The sequence below is a fragment of the Sarcophilus harrisii genome, chromosome 5 (genome assembly GCF_902635505.1).
Source record: "Sarcophilus harrisii chromosome 5, mSarHar1.11, whole genome shotgun sequence".
In the NCBI taxonomy this organism is placed as follows: Eukaryota; Metazoa; Chordata; class Mammalia; order Dasyuromorphia; family Dasyuridae; genus Sarcophilus; species Sarcophilus harrisii.
The window spans coordinates 242,856,423-242,872,502 of record NC_045430.1 but is presented as its reverse complement, the minus strand read 5'-3'; the positions used below and the strand labels follow the sequence as shown (position 1 = coordinate 242,872,502).

The window sequence follows — 16,080 nt, the reverse complement described above, 5'->3', positions numbered from 1 at the left end:
TGACTATCTGATATTTAAGGGCCTTACAGCATATAATCTCACACTACTAAGGAAATATGCATATGTGTGTAGATATTGATATATCCACATATGTTATGTTTTTGCATGTATATTCATTTGTTTATGTATGTATATACATATATGTTGTATATAAATTTGGGCCATCATATAGATGTTCATATAAACATTGTGTGTGTGGGTGTGGGTGTGGAGATATATATATATATACATACATATATATATGAATTACAGATTTTCATTTAATTGCATTTCACAAGAGGTGATGTATTTAACAAAGAACCATTTCATTCAAAGCCATGTTTAAGCTTTATTGCTTCAACAAAAATAAAATGAGAAAATTAGACAAATGAGGAAATATTCTCAGGAAAACACCCCCACTCAACCAGAGGAAATGTTCAAAATTGCAATTGATGAAATGCTGATGGCCCAAAGTACCCTATTTATCTAATTAAATGGATTCAGATGCATTAACTGCTCTAGTTAAAGTACATTCCATTAACACTGATGTGTCAGAAAATTAATATTTTGCCACATGTCGTGGTGAAAACAATCAATTTTATTTGTCCTGTGAAACTGGTATGTAGGCGTTATGGAAATCGACTCTAATTTCCAGATCAATCACACAAACTACTAAAAAAAAATGTAAAATATTCTTGTAAAAGTTATCCTAATCTATAAAGAGTACCTCGGAGATGCTAAAACAAGCGTGTCCATGTAATCTTCTAAGCCGACCTTCTATTCCCATGTGCAAAAGTGTATCTGACTTCATTCTGAGCTACAAAACGTTAACTGCCCAGGAACATCTCTGGAGTGCAACTATCCTCTCTTTTTAGGCTAAACAAAGAAGGAAGGCTCAAGATGGCTCAAAATGGGAAGCTTTCCTTCTGCGCTTTTAAAATGCAACTTTCAACTTTTATTGGCCCATTTCTGACCTTCTTGGAAAAATGAGGAAATTCTAAAAAGTCATTCAAACAAATAATTATAACTGACCATCATTTTAGCTCCTTGAGGAGAATATGATATGAATAGAAAAGAAAATCTCAAGGACAGGCATTCTATTCAATACTTCATTACTTAACACTGCATGCTCAATATATTAGGAATAAAAATTGAAGAAGAATAAATGGTTTAAAGAGAGAGAGAGAGAGAGAGAGAGAGAGAGACGAGTAAAAATACTAGCTATCACTAACTTTGCAGAAATACAGTATGTTGTAAAAGGAGAGTAATTTTTTTTTCTCACAAAAAAAAAAAAAAAAACAGGAAACTCTTCATTGTCTACCCCCATGGAAAGAAACCTTAGTACAGACAATGGAAATGTAGCTAATTCACCCACAGGAGTTGAGCTTTAATTCTGATCCTTATGTGACTGAAGTTCCCTGTGGCTAAGTGGTCTAAATCCAGACCCTGGATATTCTAATACAGAAGCCGCCCTCTTGGCTCTGACCTATAATGGAATAAATATTTACTAAGTGCCAGAAGAGGTCTAGACCCAGGAAGACTCATCTTCATGCATTTAATTTGGCCTCAGTCACTTACTAGCTGTGTGACTCTGGGCAAGTCACTTAATCCTATTTGGATAAGTCACTTAATCCCATTTGCCTCCATTTCCTCATGTGTAAAATAAACTGGAGAAAGAAATGGCAAAGCATTCTGGTATCTTTGCCAAGAAAACCCCAAATGAGGTCACAGAGTCAGACACAACTGAAAAGCGATAAACAAAGAGAATGCTATCATCTCTGGAAGCTCCACTGCAGACAGCACAGAAAAATCCTTAGAAAGGAAATGAATTAAATAAATGGAAGAAATTGGGTATAAACACAATAATACTTCTATCATAAAAATGGGGTCACATGGAGTTTTAGAAAAAAAACTTATTTTCACTATATTTGGAGTCATAATTCAACTCCCAGTCTGGCTATTTACTTACCTATATGACCACAAATGACTGAATTTCTCAAGGTCTTATTTTTTTCATCTACAAAATGACAGAATTGGACTATCTGGTCCCTTTCAACTCTAAATCCATGGTCCCGTGATTCTCTAATTATATTTCTTTATTTTATTTCATTTAGTGATTTTAAAAGACTAACTAGATTATACATGTCAGTTTTTGAGTTAAGTGCCATTTTAAAACATTTACTTTGGGAAAAATCATCATTAAATTCCAGTACCTGGCACATGATAGGTATTTTAAGCATTTGTTTGTTGATTGATTAAAGGATTCCTTCTTAATAAGGTTGAAGGACAAGAGGGTGATTACCTATTGTAGTTAGAGATAATATTTTTGCAGTCATAAAACTCCATTATTCCTTGATTTCACAAAACCCTATTCTAATCTGAACTATATAATTTTTAAAGTTAATGCTTTTTTCCCCCATATTACCACTTGAGATTACTGATGACAGTATTAAGAACAGCAAACACAAATTTCTGAAAACCACTGAGCACTCAAGTTATATTGTAAGTTCCATCCTTGTACTGCATTTCTAAGAATGGTTTAAGAGTGTGTCAATTCAAATAAAAATCACAATTCATTGTGAATTCCCTGGACTTTACAATACTATTCACTACTTAATAGCTTTCTCAATTCTGTAGGGGAAAAAAGTATAGCCAAATGTTTGGACCACATAGTGAACCAATAAAACTTGGATTCTTAGAGCTCAGATAGAAGAGTCTGAAAATGATATCACATTTCAGATTCATCCCCAAACATATGGAATGTATATGTATATGCCATTTGTATAGTCTACTCTATTTGGAACCTATACAGATTTAGAAAAAAACAGACAAAAACTCCACAGAAACAAATTTCATCTCAATAAAAAAAGGACTTATTATCAATTAGAACTGTCCAAAAGCCAGCCAAGTTGGTCTTGAGAAACAGTGAGTTCTCTCTACACTGGAGGTCTTCAAAGCCAAGGTTAGATAGCCAATTGCCAGGGATATGGTAAAGAAGAACCCTGAATTCCACTTTAGGATAGGCTGTTCTGTGTGACCTTTATGATCAAGATTTCATGAAAGAAGTAATTTCAACTCTAGCAGAAAATGTCAATAGAAGACCTCTCTTCGCTTTCAACAGTTTTTGAAATCATCCCAAAGTTCATCATTCGAAATAAGAGCATCTCTTTACTGGGTGTGTAAAGGATGAAATCTTCTAAGGTTTCAAAGGAAAGTTGCAGAGCTATACACCACTCCCTGTTACCTGGTCTCTTTTTTCCTATGACAGGTGAAATTTCTATTAATATTGGTGCAAGTTAAAAACCCATCAGTTAAGGGGAAATTGGCTTTGGATTCTAAGCTCTTTCAATTCAATAATGAAAGTCAAGTTTGAAAAAGTCGCTGTGATGAAGAGGAAAGCTTATCTTTGCCAACACATCACTGCCAGCCTACAGATACCAAGGAAAAGCTAGGTAAGTTAGCAAGGACAAAACTATCTACAAGAGGAGCCCACTCTCCTTGGAACCCTGTTCCTACCATTCAAACCCCATTGGACTTCATCTCCCATGTGTCACTGACCCATTTTTCAGGGGAGCCCTCTTAGTTCCAATTTTCCCTGGTCTTTCTTTTTGCAGCTCCTACATCAGAAAAACCTGCACTCCGTCTCTGGTTTCTCCTGAAAGACTAGAAGGGATATTGGATGCCATCTAATCTAACCCCCTCATCTTATGCATGAAGCCAGGTGATCAGGAGAGAGGTTCAGTGATTTGCCAGGCAGTAATAACAGGGAAAAGATTCACATCCAAAACTGAACTGTGATTTTGGCTGCCCATCAATTCTGGTTAATTCCACATTCCCTCTAAGAAGTTTTGATCCTAGAGCATTCATATTTGAGAATTCTCTAAAGGAAGGCAAACAGAAAGCAATCCTTGGAAAACATCATTTCTTATAAGCTCCCAAGGTGATAATGAATAAAGCATCTTCATTTTCATTGCTATTTTTCTCCTAAAATATTATAAACTCATTGGTAGAGTCAGTCAGTCAGTCAATAAACATTTATTAAGTGCCTACTATGTGCCAGGCACTCTGTCAATGCTGGAAGAAGGCGGATAATGAACTCTTTATACCACCAGATTCCCTACACATTTCCTATCATTAGCATTTTAGTTTAATACTTCTGTTGATAGAGCTAACAAGGTATTTGGTACTCACAGAACTGGGGCTAGAATGCCGGCGAACTTTGGGAGATTCCTTCCCACTGGAGGAGGATTTGAAGTTAATGCAAGCATTGTTCTCAGAATGCACCCTCTTCACTTGAGTGGCAGGCTTCTCAAAGGGGTCGAAAGTGCTCTGTGTCCTCTGAACTCGGACTTTCTTGTCCTCAGGAATTGTGTCCAGGGGTTTGATTACTGAGTCCATTCCTGGGCAGTTCCGTGTAGACATCTTTGTGACACATATCTGAAAGAATAAACAAATTAAATTTAGTATTCCTCAGTGTCAACTTTTTAATAGGATGGTGGACATGAAAATAGTCTCAATTTCTTGAGCAATTAGCAGGTATTGTTTAATTAATTGATATGCTTGAAATCTCAAATCCTCAGTTATTTCATCTTTCACCCATCACAATAGAACTAAATATTTTGATATTATATCATTTAAACCAATTCAAGGCAACAAAACTTTTTGAATAAGCAAAGCATACAAGGCACTATGATTGGCAATGGGTCACAAAAATAAAATGAAAATTATCCGCTATTCTTGAAAAACTTATATTCTACTAAGAGGAAGAGAACATTTAGATATAAAAACAGTTTGAACAAAAGCATGAAGATGGGTAAAGGAATGCCAAAAATCAAGAGAGGGAATCCCCAGTGAACAGTAAGTATTCATGCCAAGTATTCATGTATATATGCCAGGATACAAACTTTAAGTTTATTAAATTTTTTCTATAGTCATAATCTGAAAAGTTATACCAGCCTAGAACACAATAAAAATAAAATATTTTTAAAATATATAAAAAAATTTTTTTAATTAATTTTTAAAAGAAATTTAAGCTTAAAGCCAGAAAAAAAAATAATTCAACAATTAAAGATGTCATGAGTAGATAGGCAGCCTTGTGTATTGGTAGAGGTAGGTGTTACAGCAGAGGCTCAATAACCAGTTGTCAAGTATGTAAATATCAAGGAATTCTTTCATCTATGAGTTGGTCAAGAAGATAATTGAGGATACTTCCAAATCTAAATGCTATGTTTCTAGGGTCTATTATAATCATTTATTGTTCATTCACATAAAGACTGTATATGGACCAGCTACTAAATCAGAAAGCCAGTAAAATCTAAAATGTAAAACTCAAGTTAGAAGAAAACATAATGTATATGCTATTATCAGAGTTTTAATTCATCCTCATTGAAAGGTTGGACTTGAACTATGGTACAGATGGCTTACCATCTGACTACAATTGGAAAAATTTCTAAACCATTAAGAAGTCACATGTCATTCCTAAGGGGGAAAAATAGAGAAATGAATTCATGTATTATAATTATTGCCTAGTTAGGGAGAAAAAAATAATATGAACCAGTAAACAGACAAAAACAAAAAAATCTCAGTAAATATCACCAAATCTAGGTAAACCCAACTGTTTCCATTACAGGAATGGAGAGCTTCCAGCCAACCCCATGCCAGATTTAATCTTGTTCTTGGCTAGATAGTACTTTGCTTACTGCTGCTGAAGCATAAAGAATTGTTTCCATCCTGACTAAAGGCTCTGCTCAAAAAATGCTTATTGGAACAATTAAAAAATTAGGAATAATGGGGGGGGGGAGCACATGGAATAGTGTAATGACCACTGGTCTGAGATTCAAAAGACTTCAATCTCAGCTGGCCAAGTACTATTCTATACTTTTCAGTTTCCCCAGCTATAAAAATGAGTGGATTGATGAAGGTGGTCATTAATTCCAGCTTTATGACTCTATGTAATCCACAATAGATAGTTAAAAATTTGATTCTCCTCTTCTAATAAACTATTCTCTTCCTTGTTTCTTCCTCTCTTTTTGTCTGCTTTGACATCCTTTGACATTCAACTCTCTCTTCTTTCCTTTCCCACCATTACCATTATGTTTACCATTTCCCTTTTTAAATCCTAGCACTCTTTAACTCTGATGGCTAGGAGAGTTCCATGCATAGTGTACATATCTGTACAGATATGGGTTAAAAGCCTGCCTCAAACACTCACCAGCTTGCCCTGAAGAAGTAACTGTCTCAGTTTCCTCATCTGTAAAAATGGGTAAAATAATAGCACCTAGCTTTACAAAATTGAGGATCAAATGATATAGCAAATGCTAAAGCACTATATAAAATGGTAAGCGATTTTTTGCAGGCCATTAATAAAAAGCTGAAGCATATATATTTAATATTTATTATATTTTAGTTTTATAATCCTTGAAATTGGTAGACAAGAACAGAATTTTGACTGAGTAAAGATAAGGATTTAGTAACTCTCAAAGGGTGAGAAGTCACTGCATGATAGCGGTTAGAGAACCTGAAAGTGGCGGTGCAGAGCAAATGGTACCTTCCCCATCTCAATCAATGAGTAGGGGAAAAGAAGTGAAAATTCAACCATTGTTAGTTAGAAAGAGTAGCCAGGGGAACCCTGTCATCAGTAGAGAGCTAGATCTCAGTAACAATCAAAAGATGAAGGAAAAGATTTAAGACGAAATCAAGTTTGTTACTTTCAGAGCATTTATTCCAGAGGACACAGTGGAGGGGTGGCTAGCTTCAGTGTGGCACTGGAAGGGGGAATAAGGAAGCAGGCAATAGGAGACAGAGAAGGAGGCTTGTACACCCAGATGGATGGGGAGAGTATGACTGGATGGTTATGTTATGGTATGTCCATGCTGAAAACCCTCACCTGGTCTATCTATACCTGCCTGCTCTCATCCTATCCCTCCTTCCCTTCTGTGGCTAAGGTCCTTGAATTCTTCAAGGTAACTGACGATCTCTTATTTGCCAAACCCAGTGGCCTTTTCTCAGTCTTTCCTGTTGTGATTAAGGAGACCAGCATCCTCCCAGGCACCCAGGTGGGGAGAATACCAATCTAGGTGACATCCACATGTTGCCAAAGCCGTCAATTCCACCCCCTTGACATCTCTCCTCTGATACTGACTACAGCTGTAGGAACTTAACACTTTGTGCCTAGTCTATTACAACAGCCTGCAAGCTAGTCTCCCTGACACAAGTTTCTCTCCACTCCGGTTCCTCCAGTTCCCAATGTATGCACCAGCCAATTCTCCCCTGTCCATGCTCAGTAAATTTCAGTGGCTTCCCTGACCCCCCAGAATCAAATATAAAATTCTCTGCTTTCATAACCTACCATATACCTTTCTAGTCTTCTATGAGTCAGAGGCACCACCCTCCCTGCTCTCCTTCTAACATAATACTCATTAACTTCCCAATTCCAGCTGTTTTCTCTGGCTGTCTCCAATGTCCAGAATGTTCTGCCTCTTCTTCTCCTCCATCTCGTGGCTTCTGTGGCTTTCTTCAAGTCCCAGCTAAAGTCTCACTTTCCATAGGAAGCCTTCCCAACGCCTCTTAATGCTAGTGCTTTCCCTCTTATGATCATCAAGCATATACTTTGTTCTACATAGTTGTTTATATATTTCTCCCCCACCAGACTGTCAACTCCCTGAGAACAGGAAATGTCTATTTTCTCTTTATATCCCCAGTGCTTTGGTACAATGTCTGGCACACTGCAAGTGCTTAATGTTTGCAGAGACATCCTTGAGTTTAAAAAAAAAAAAAAGAAAAGAAAAATCCAGAACACTGAATTATTTAATGTTTCACTGGAAAAGGGTGGTGACGTAGTAGGTTTGGGGGTATTTTGTTTCTTTGTTTTAATATGTGATTAATTCTACAATAGAAAAAATATTTCACATCTTTGGTAAATACAGAATAAAAAGTCAGCAAGTAGGAGGAAACCTATACAAATTAGTGAAACCAAAGGCTTATTTTAATTAAATATCAAGTAGCTAGTTTGTCCTGAATTCTATATCTGAACTGCTCTTTACAAGTTGAATTCTAATTAATTCTCACCAAAGACACATTAGTTTTTCTTCATGCAAGATATCTGGTGAAGTCTTCTTTTAAAAATACTATAGAAATCTTCATAATTGTGAAGAATTAAAAAAAAATTAGCCACAGGCATGATTAGTATTTTATCGAAGTGATAGCTTATGCTATTTATTCTTCTTGCCATATAAAGACAATAAACTATCTCTTTAATTCTGTTTTTTAAAAAGTATTCATGAAACATTTAAAAAAATTGGAATAAAAATAACTAGTGTGAGCTAGTCTAGTCACAGTAAAAAAAAAAAAAGGCAAAGTATAATAGAGGAGTCACTAAACTATTTATACTAATTGATCAAAACATATTCTTACTGGACGTACAATTCCAAAGATGATAAAGGAAGAAGGAAAAGTCACATTTATTTTAAAAAAAAATTATATAGTGCCTTCCCCCCCCCCTTCTTGGATAAGTTAAACTTTATATTTTTGTCATCATCATCATTATTATTACACCTAAACAGGTATAACAATAATAATAGCAAATATGACTGAAAAATCAAGAGCCCTGGTCAACATCACAGGTCAATATGTCAGAAGTAAGATTTGAACCTTGATCTTCAGCACTACAAAGCCAGTTCTCTAACTGCTATGTAACAAATGTGATACCAAAAAACCAACAAAACAACACTATGAGAGAATGAATATCCACAACTTCAAGAATGGCTGAACTATGATATATGAATGTAATGGAATACAACCATACCATTAGCAATGATGAAGATGAAGAATTCAATGAAATGTAAGAAGACTTGTATTAACTATCATATCAAAATGAACAAAACCAAACAAAAGTTTTATACAAAACTCTGATACTATAAGGGGAAATAGCACCAAAATATATTAGTCTTTGATTGATGAAATGACCAATGTTGACTCCAGAGGGTGAACATTTAGTTTAACACACCTCTTTCCATTTGTCAAAGACTTGTTAGGATAGATAGATAGATAGATAGATAGACAGATCTGACTATATAATGACTAAGATTTACAGTTTAGATCAAAATCAGTCCAGCCATCGTCCTGGGCTCAGATGTCCACACCTATCAGCCACAGTATCAATGGGTATATTTGCTACAGGAAGGGAGAAAAGTGGATGACATGTGGTAGTCTGATTTTGGATAATCCTAGTTCTAAAAACCTGGAGGGAGAAGTAGAAGGCATATAATTCTCTATTTTCAGTTATCCATAAAAACTTAAACTCTTATTAACACTATAAATTAAGCACCATTTTTCCATGGTACACACTCATTCCCAGTTCTCCACCCATACCATCATCACTAATGCAATTGGCTTCCTAGTTTTTCATATTTTAAAAATCATCTTAGACTTTATTCGCTTCTTCCCATTAATCGAGTATAAAGTCTTGCCCAATTCTTTCTGTCCTCGTGTATCTCAGATTTGCACACCTAAAGCTATAACCCCTAATCTTGATCTTTACCATCCTTTCCCTAGATTACTAAAGCACATCTCTTTGGTTCCTTTCACTGCCATTTTCCAAACACTTTTCCCTTCTACTGGAACACTGTCCACAAATCTAATTTTGACATGAAATTTCCCTACTGAAGTACCTACAGAATCTACTTTAATGCTTTAAGACACTGAATCTAAACTGGTGTGGTCTTTGGGGATTTCCACATTACCACTCTCATTTCTTGTTATCGCTTGACACAGAGTCCCTAGCCAAACAAATCGACTTGTCACCTTTGTTACAAGGGAAATGGTAAAATAAAAAGGTTAATTCTGTGACTTCTGAGAAGTGTTAGAAAGAGGGTCATTCAGGAAACCTGGTATCCAGGTCTGTCACTGAGCTCTTCACCTTGTACAAGGTTAAACAACCTTGTATTTTAAAAGTAGGTGAAACTAACTGATTTCTAAGATCTAAATCAAATCTAAAGGCATCTGAAATTCACCTAAGTCAAATCTAAAGGTATCTGAAATTCATGACCCTTGTTATTCTCCCTATAATCAATTAGCTTCATCACACCATTCTCCTTCTGATCATTCATGTCACACTTCTATCAAAATCTTTCTTAAACTTACCTCTTCCAAGGGACTTTGCCTTATCAACCCCTTGCTAGTATGACTGTCCTACCATCTTATTCCCCACTCAATGTTTAATAAATGTATAATTAAATATTAAAAGTTTACACAAAGGTCACATTTCGGAGTAGATACAAGATGCATAAACATGATTCCTGCCTAACCTTGGGAAGTTTACATGTAGCAAGGAGGGATAGGTTTATGTTTACAAATAACCATAACACAAATAGAATGGAGTCTGCATAGAAAAAAAAGAAGAAAAGATAATTTTTAGCTGTAGAAATTCAAGAAGCTTTGTGGGTGTTAGGTCATAAGAAACAGTATTTCTATATTGATAAAGAATCATTAGTGAGACTAGGTGGGGACAAGTGAATAAATTCCAGCCAAATGAGTCTCTGTTTTAATTTCACTGTTGTTGTGGGGTTTTTTAACAGAATGTACAAAGGAAGCACGCTCATGTATATGCTTTAGTACATCTGTACTTCACTAAATTTCAGAGATCCATATTTTAAGTGGTATTGGTACTCAATCTACAAAATAATACAACACCTTGTCTTGATAGTCAAGGCTTTACAGAGCAACCACGACAATGAGCAAGCAATTCCTTGTTGCTCTAGGGTCAAATAATCCAACACAGGACCCACACAAAGAAGATTTTACACTTTGGAAGAATATGTCAGTACTTAGCACAGAGCCCAACACATAGTAAGTTTAATAAACGCTAGCAGACTGACTGTCTGCATCCCCATTCTAGGAAACAACTTTAGAGAACTCAGAAGCATTTGTACACCACGAGGAGGCCTTCGAGTAAGACTTGAGTGAATAACTGTTTTCCCATATAAACTAAACATGATGTTTAACTTTAATCTTGAGGTTAAGGACATTGTTTTTCTTTCTTATTCATTCTCTTCTAGATCCTAGTGCTAAAAATTCACCATCTATGGGGTACCTGACAAATGGCATTAATTTACTCAGGATTCTGAGCATTCAGTAGGAAGTCTAAATCAATGTCCCCTGACTTATTGTAATGTATTCACAGCCTTCAAATATTACCTCCTCCTGATAAACAGTAATACAGCCTAATTATACAGGATGAAAAATTGAAACAAATACAAAAAGCTAAGAAATTCTGCTAAAATGGTAGACTCCCTGAAGCACTGGCTACCTTTTTTTCCTCTTAGTACTTCCATATCTTTCTTTTCACATACTAAGTACCCAATACATGTTTGGGGAAATAACATGTTTGGAGAGGGGCCTACCAGGCAAGCAGACCACCTTAGCCCTGGAAGGGGAAAGAAGGCAGCACCATGTGCTCCTCAAGCCAAAACTCCACTGCTGCCTTGAACTCCATCTCTTCTTGTACCTTGAAAAGCCAGGGACACAACCCCCAAAAAAGTCTTAGGAACAGTGACATTAAAGAAGAAGCCTTAACATCCGCTTACTCCCTGTACCCTAAAGATCATGGGGCTTTTCCATCTGACTTGCAGCTAAAATCCTCCCTTTGCTGATGTTCTAATTAGAACAAGAGCTCCTTGAGAGCAGGGACTATCATATTTCTAAATGAATTCCCAACACTTTGCACATATAACAGCTAAACAAATGTTTTATTCATTGATTTATTTTGAGATTAAGAAATTAAAGCCCTTTCTAGACACATGAAAAAAATGCTCTAAATCACTATTAACTGGAGAAATGCAAATTAAGATAACTCTGAGGTACCACTACATATCTCTCAGATCGGTTAAAATGACAGGAAAAGATAATGATAGATGTTGGAGGGGATGTGGGAAAACTGGGACACTAATACATTGTTGGTGGAGTTTTGAACTGATCCAACCATTTTGGAGAACAATTTGGAACTATGACCAAAGGGCTATCAAACTTTGATCTCTACTGGATCTATTAGGTCATTCCAGGATCTGGAACTGACAAGAAACTGAAAACTGAGTGGGTGTCCAACAGTTGGGGAATGGCTAAATAAATTATGGTATATGAATGTTATGGAGTATTATTCTTCCATATGAAATGAAGACTAGGCTGATTTCAAAAAAGCCTGGTGAAGTGAAGTGAGCAGAACCAAGAGAACATTGTACACAGGAAACAACAAGATTATGTGATGATCAACTGTGATAGACTTGGTTCTTCTGTACAATGAGGTGATTCAAGGCAATTCCAGTACCCTTGGGATGGAAAAAATCATTTGCATCCAGAGAGGGAACTAGAACTACAGAGACTGAATGTGTATCAAAGCATAGCATTTTAATCTTTTTTTTGTTTATTTGCCTGGGTTTTTTTGTCATTTTTTCCTCCTTTGGATCAGATTTTCTTGTGCTGAATGACAAATGTGGAAATATGTTTAGAAGAACTGCACATGCTTAATTTGTACTGGATTGATTGCTGTCCAAGGCAGAGGAAGGGAGAGAGAAAAATTTGGAACACATGGCTTTGCAAAGGTGAATGTTGAAAACTATCTTTGCATGTATTTGGAAAAATAAAAAGCTATTTTTATTCTATCTTTAAAAGAAAGCATTTCTATCTAAGAGGAGATAGATCAGGCTGTCCTTTATTGAGATATTTTTCTAAGGGAGGCTACTTTGTAGCCAAGTGAGAGTGAGATAGATAGGAAAAATGGCAACAGAAAAGAGCAATAAATGTTTGACAAATGTTTGTTCTGTTGTCTTTCTTTAGTTTCACTATTCCACAATGCATGCATGAAGCTTCCCTATTAAAAAGGGGAAAAACTTCACATCCTTCAGATATATAAATACTGCTTAACAAACTTCAAAATAAACAAAAATATTAAAATTAATGATATCAGCTCAACTTCAACTGCTGAATCTCTGGTTTCAGATATGGGTGCTCTTAGAACTACAATAGTCCCCACACTGCTCTCCTTATCTCTAGTCTATCTCTATATCACTCCATCCTTCACTGGGTTATCAAAGGGATTTTCCTAAAGGATAAATCTGGTGCCCCTAGCTCAATAAACTCCAGGGGTTCTCTATTACCTACTTCTATAATAAAAATAAAGTCTTCGGGTTGGCAATTAAGGCTCCTTAAAATTTTTCCTGTTCCATCACATCTTGCCTTCTCCAGCTTTATATCACCCTGGAATCCCATGAAGATGGGTAGGATGTCAAGGGAATGACATTTGAGGGAATGATAAGTCTGTCCCAGCTGTTCAGAATGCTCTCCCTCTTCATTATCACCTCCTGGCCTCTCTGGCTTCCTTCAAGATGCCTTTCAAATCCTCCCTTCTGTAAGAAGACTTTCCCATTGCTCTCCCTCTTCATTATCACCTCCTGGCCTCTCTGGCTTCCTTCAAGATGCCTTTCAAATCCTCCCTTCTGTAAGAAGACTTTCCCACTGCCCCTTTTTCTCAACTATCTCCACTTTTTCTCACCTTGTTTATACCCACATGTTTGTATGTTGTCTCTCCATTATACCACAATCCTTGAACTCAGAGATTGTTTTTACCTTTCCTAGTATTCCCTATCCCAATGACACCAATGGCTCTATCATTATACCTATCAAACAATGGCAGAAATTGAGCAGTTGGGTGTTGTTCTTTGTAGAGCATCCAGGTGATACAGAGGACAGACCACCAGGACTGGAATTAGGAAGATTCATCAGATCTGTCCTCAGATACTTACTGAGCTATGTGATCCTAAGCAAGTCACTTAACCCCACTTGTTCCAATTTCCTCATCTGTAAAATGCAGAAGGAAATAGCAGACTACTCCCCTATCTTTGGCAAGGAAAGCTCAAATCGGGTCACGACTGAACAACAACAAATAACAGCTGGTCTTTGAAAGCTGTGCTTATCGCAATTCTCTTACTATATGGTCCATTCCCAGATGCAGTATTCATAAACTGTAACCGAGGCTGAAGAAACCAATTAAGATAACAAATCTGGATGCACAGTTAGCCAGTAGTTACTGATATAAAGACAAACACAAAAGATGTGTATTTTCAAAGTTTCCATCATCATCTTAAACCTTCTAAATTCCCCTAGGACATCAGAAATATAAGGTATGAACAAGTCTAAGAGGCTTATTTAAAAACTAAAAAGCCATTCTCCCAGCCAAGATAAAAACCTGTAATCTCGAGAACACGCAGTCGAAATTTGGTATAATTTTCTAGGTTCTATATTTGTTTTTTAAGATAAGCACCTTCTCATTTAAACTCTGTGATTCAAAAAATATTAGCTTTAGTTCCTGCACAGGACCAAAAGGAAAAGAGAAGAGAATGGAGAAATGATTGTCTGCATCTTATATCTATTCTAATGAAAGCTGACTTGTAAAGAGAAGAATTTTTTCCAATACACATAGAATCATTGTAAAGGGTTTAATAGTACTCTAAAATAATCTGTCACTATAAATGAAATCAAAAGCTCACTAAAAAGGTGACGGGTGCTTTTTGTCATCACATCTATTGAAAAGAAAATAAGAAGTGGTCACACTTTTTAAAAGTCATTACTTCACTATATTGCTGTCATTAACTCTCTTATTTAGTTGAAAGAAAACTCCACACTGCACTTCAAAGAAGTCAAGCTTTTAAGTAAATGAAGCGGGTTTTTAACTCATCAATTTCACTTAAAAGAGTCTGGTAACAGGTTTTCAATATCTAAAGAAATCTTCTTGAAGCAGCCATTCTCCTTCATATGCGTCTTGGGTTTCATTCTTCAGGAAGAGGATGAGTTGATAGCACAAAGTTTTCCTCTATCTCTTTGCCTAGACATCAAAACAAGTCAAAAGAATGGGCTGGTGCAATCTAGAACTCCTAAGCTTTCACCTCCTGTCTATAAGAGGGCATACATCTTTACACTGGGGGTGCCTCCAATCAGAAAAGCACTATTGAATGGAACAGATCCCTGTCTAGCAGGCTATGACTCAGACAGTATCCTACCTTAATACTCAAGTCTGGGAAAGTTAAAAGTAGCATCTTTCACGTCTGTAACATCATCCTTATTCACTTGGGCATAATGATTTACCAAAACAGGCTCATGGGAAGCCTCAATTACCATTCTGATGCAGTTTGTTTCAACAAGGTCTAATAAGACCAAAACAGTAAGAAAGTCTTTTCACTGTCATTAAATTATTTTTAAAAATTATCAATTACCTGAATTTCAGAGAAGATAACTTTTATAATCTACAAGTATCTACCAGAGCAGATGACTTTTATAATCCACAAATATCTACCTGAATTTCAGAGCAAATGACTTTTATGATCCACAAGTATTCTGAAGATAGAGTCCAATCAACTCTCTTTATTCACTCTATAAGGAAACTTGAGGCTCAGTGGCTCCCCCAAATGCCACCAAGGGAAAAAAATATCAGCATGGGAGACGTAAAAGATAAGCAGAACAAAGCCTTAAAGTTAAAAGAGTATGTGTCCAAGTAGTTCCTTGGATACAATATGGTGCCTAATCTATATGTAAAGGGATTCTGTGAAGCACTTGACCTAACCAACAAATAGGATCACAGAGGATGTAGAAGGCTGGAAAGGCAGAAAGGCCCAGGTTATAAAAAAAAATGAAAGTGATAAAGGATACATCATTGTATTTGTATAAAATTATTGTACACAGAAAGAGAAAGGATTTTATATTTGATTCTGTAAATAATAGAGCCATTGAAGCTCATTGACTAGAGGAGTCAGATGATCAGATATGGATTCTTTGTGGCTGACCTGCCAAGTTTATATTGGACATTCTTGCCCCCAACACAGTGATGTTGCTTTGGTCCTCTTCAAGCATGAGGAATGATCATCAACAACCAATATGATCAGACCAACATTTTAGAAAAATAGGAAGATAGAATGGATTGGAAAGATACCTGAAGCCAATAGATTGATTAGAAGGCTACTGTAACTTTAGGCCAAGTGAGAAGATATGAGAATCTGCACAAAAGTGGGGGCTATATTCATGAGAGAAGGAAATATACATATATGAATGTTACTTATG

The 16,080-nt window shown here is 36.2% G+C and overlaps 1 protein-coding gene across 9 annotated transcripts in view; it reads right to left on the bottom strand.

Annotated features, from left to right (window-relative positions):
• CDK14 (cyclin dependent kinase 14) overlaps nt 1-16,080 on the bottom strand; it is a 673,115-nt gene that overhangs the window by 430,124 nt on the left and 226,911 nt on the right. For all 9 annotated transcript variants that reach the window (XR_004229802.1, XM_031939988.1, XM_031939989.1 and 6 more), the window contains one exon: nt 4,171-4,416. Coding sequence is in view for 8 of the 9 variants with exons in the window: in XM_031939988.1 (XP_031795848.1) it covers nt 4,171-4,416 (246 nt within the window). In the remaining variant the exon portion in view is untranslated. The remainder of the gene's footprint in view (nt 1-4,170; nt 4,417-16,080) is intronic.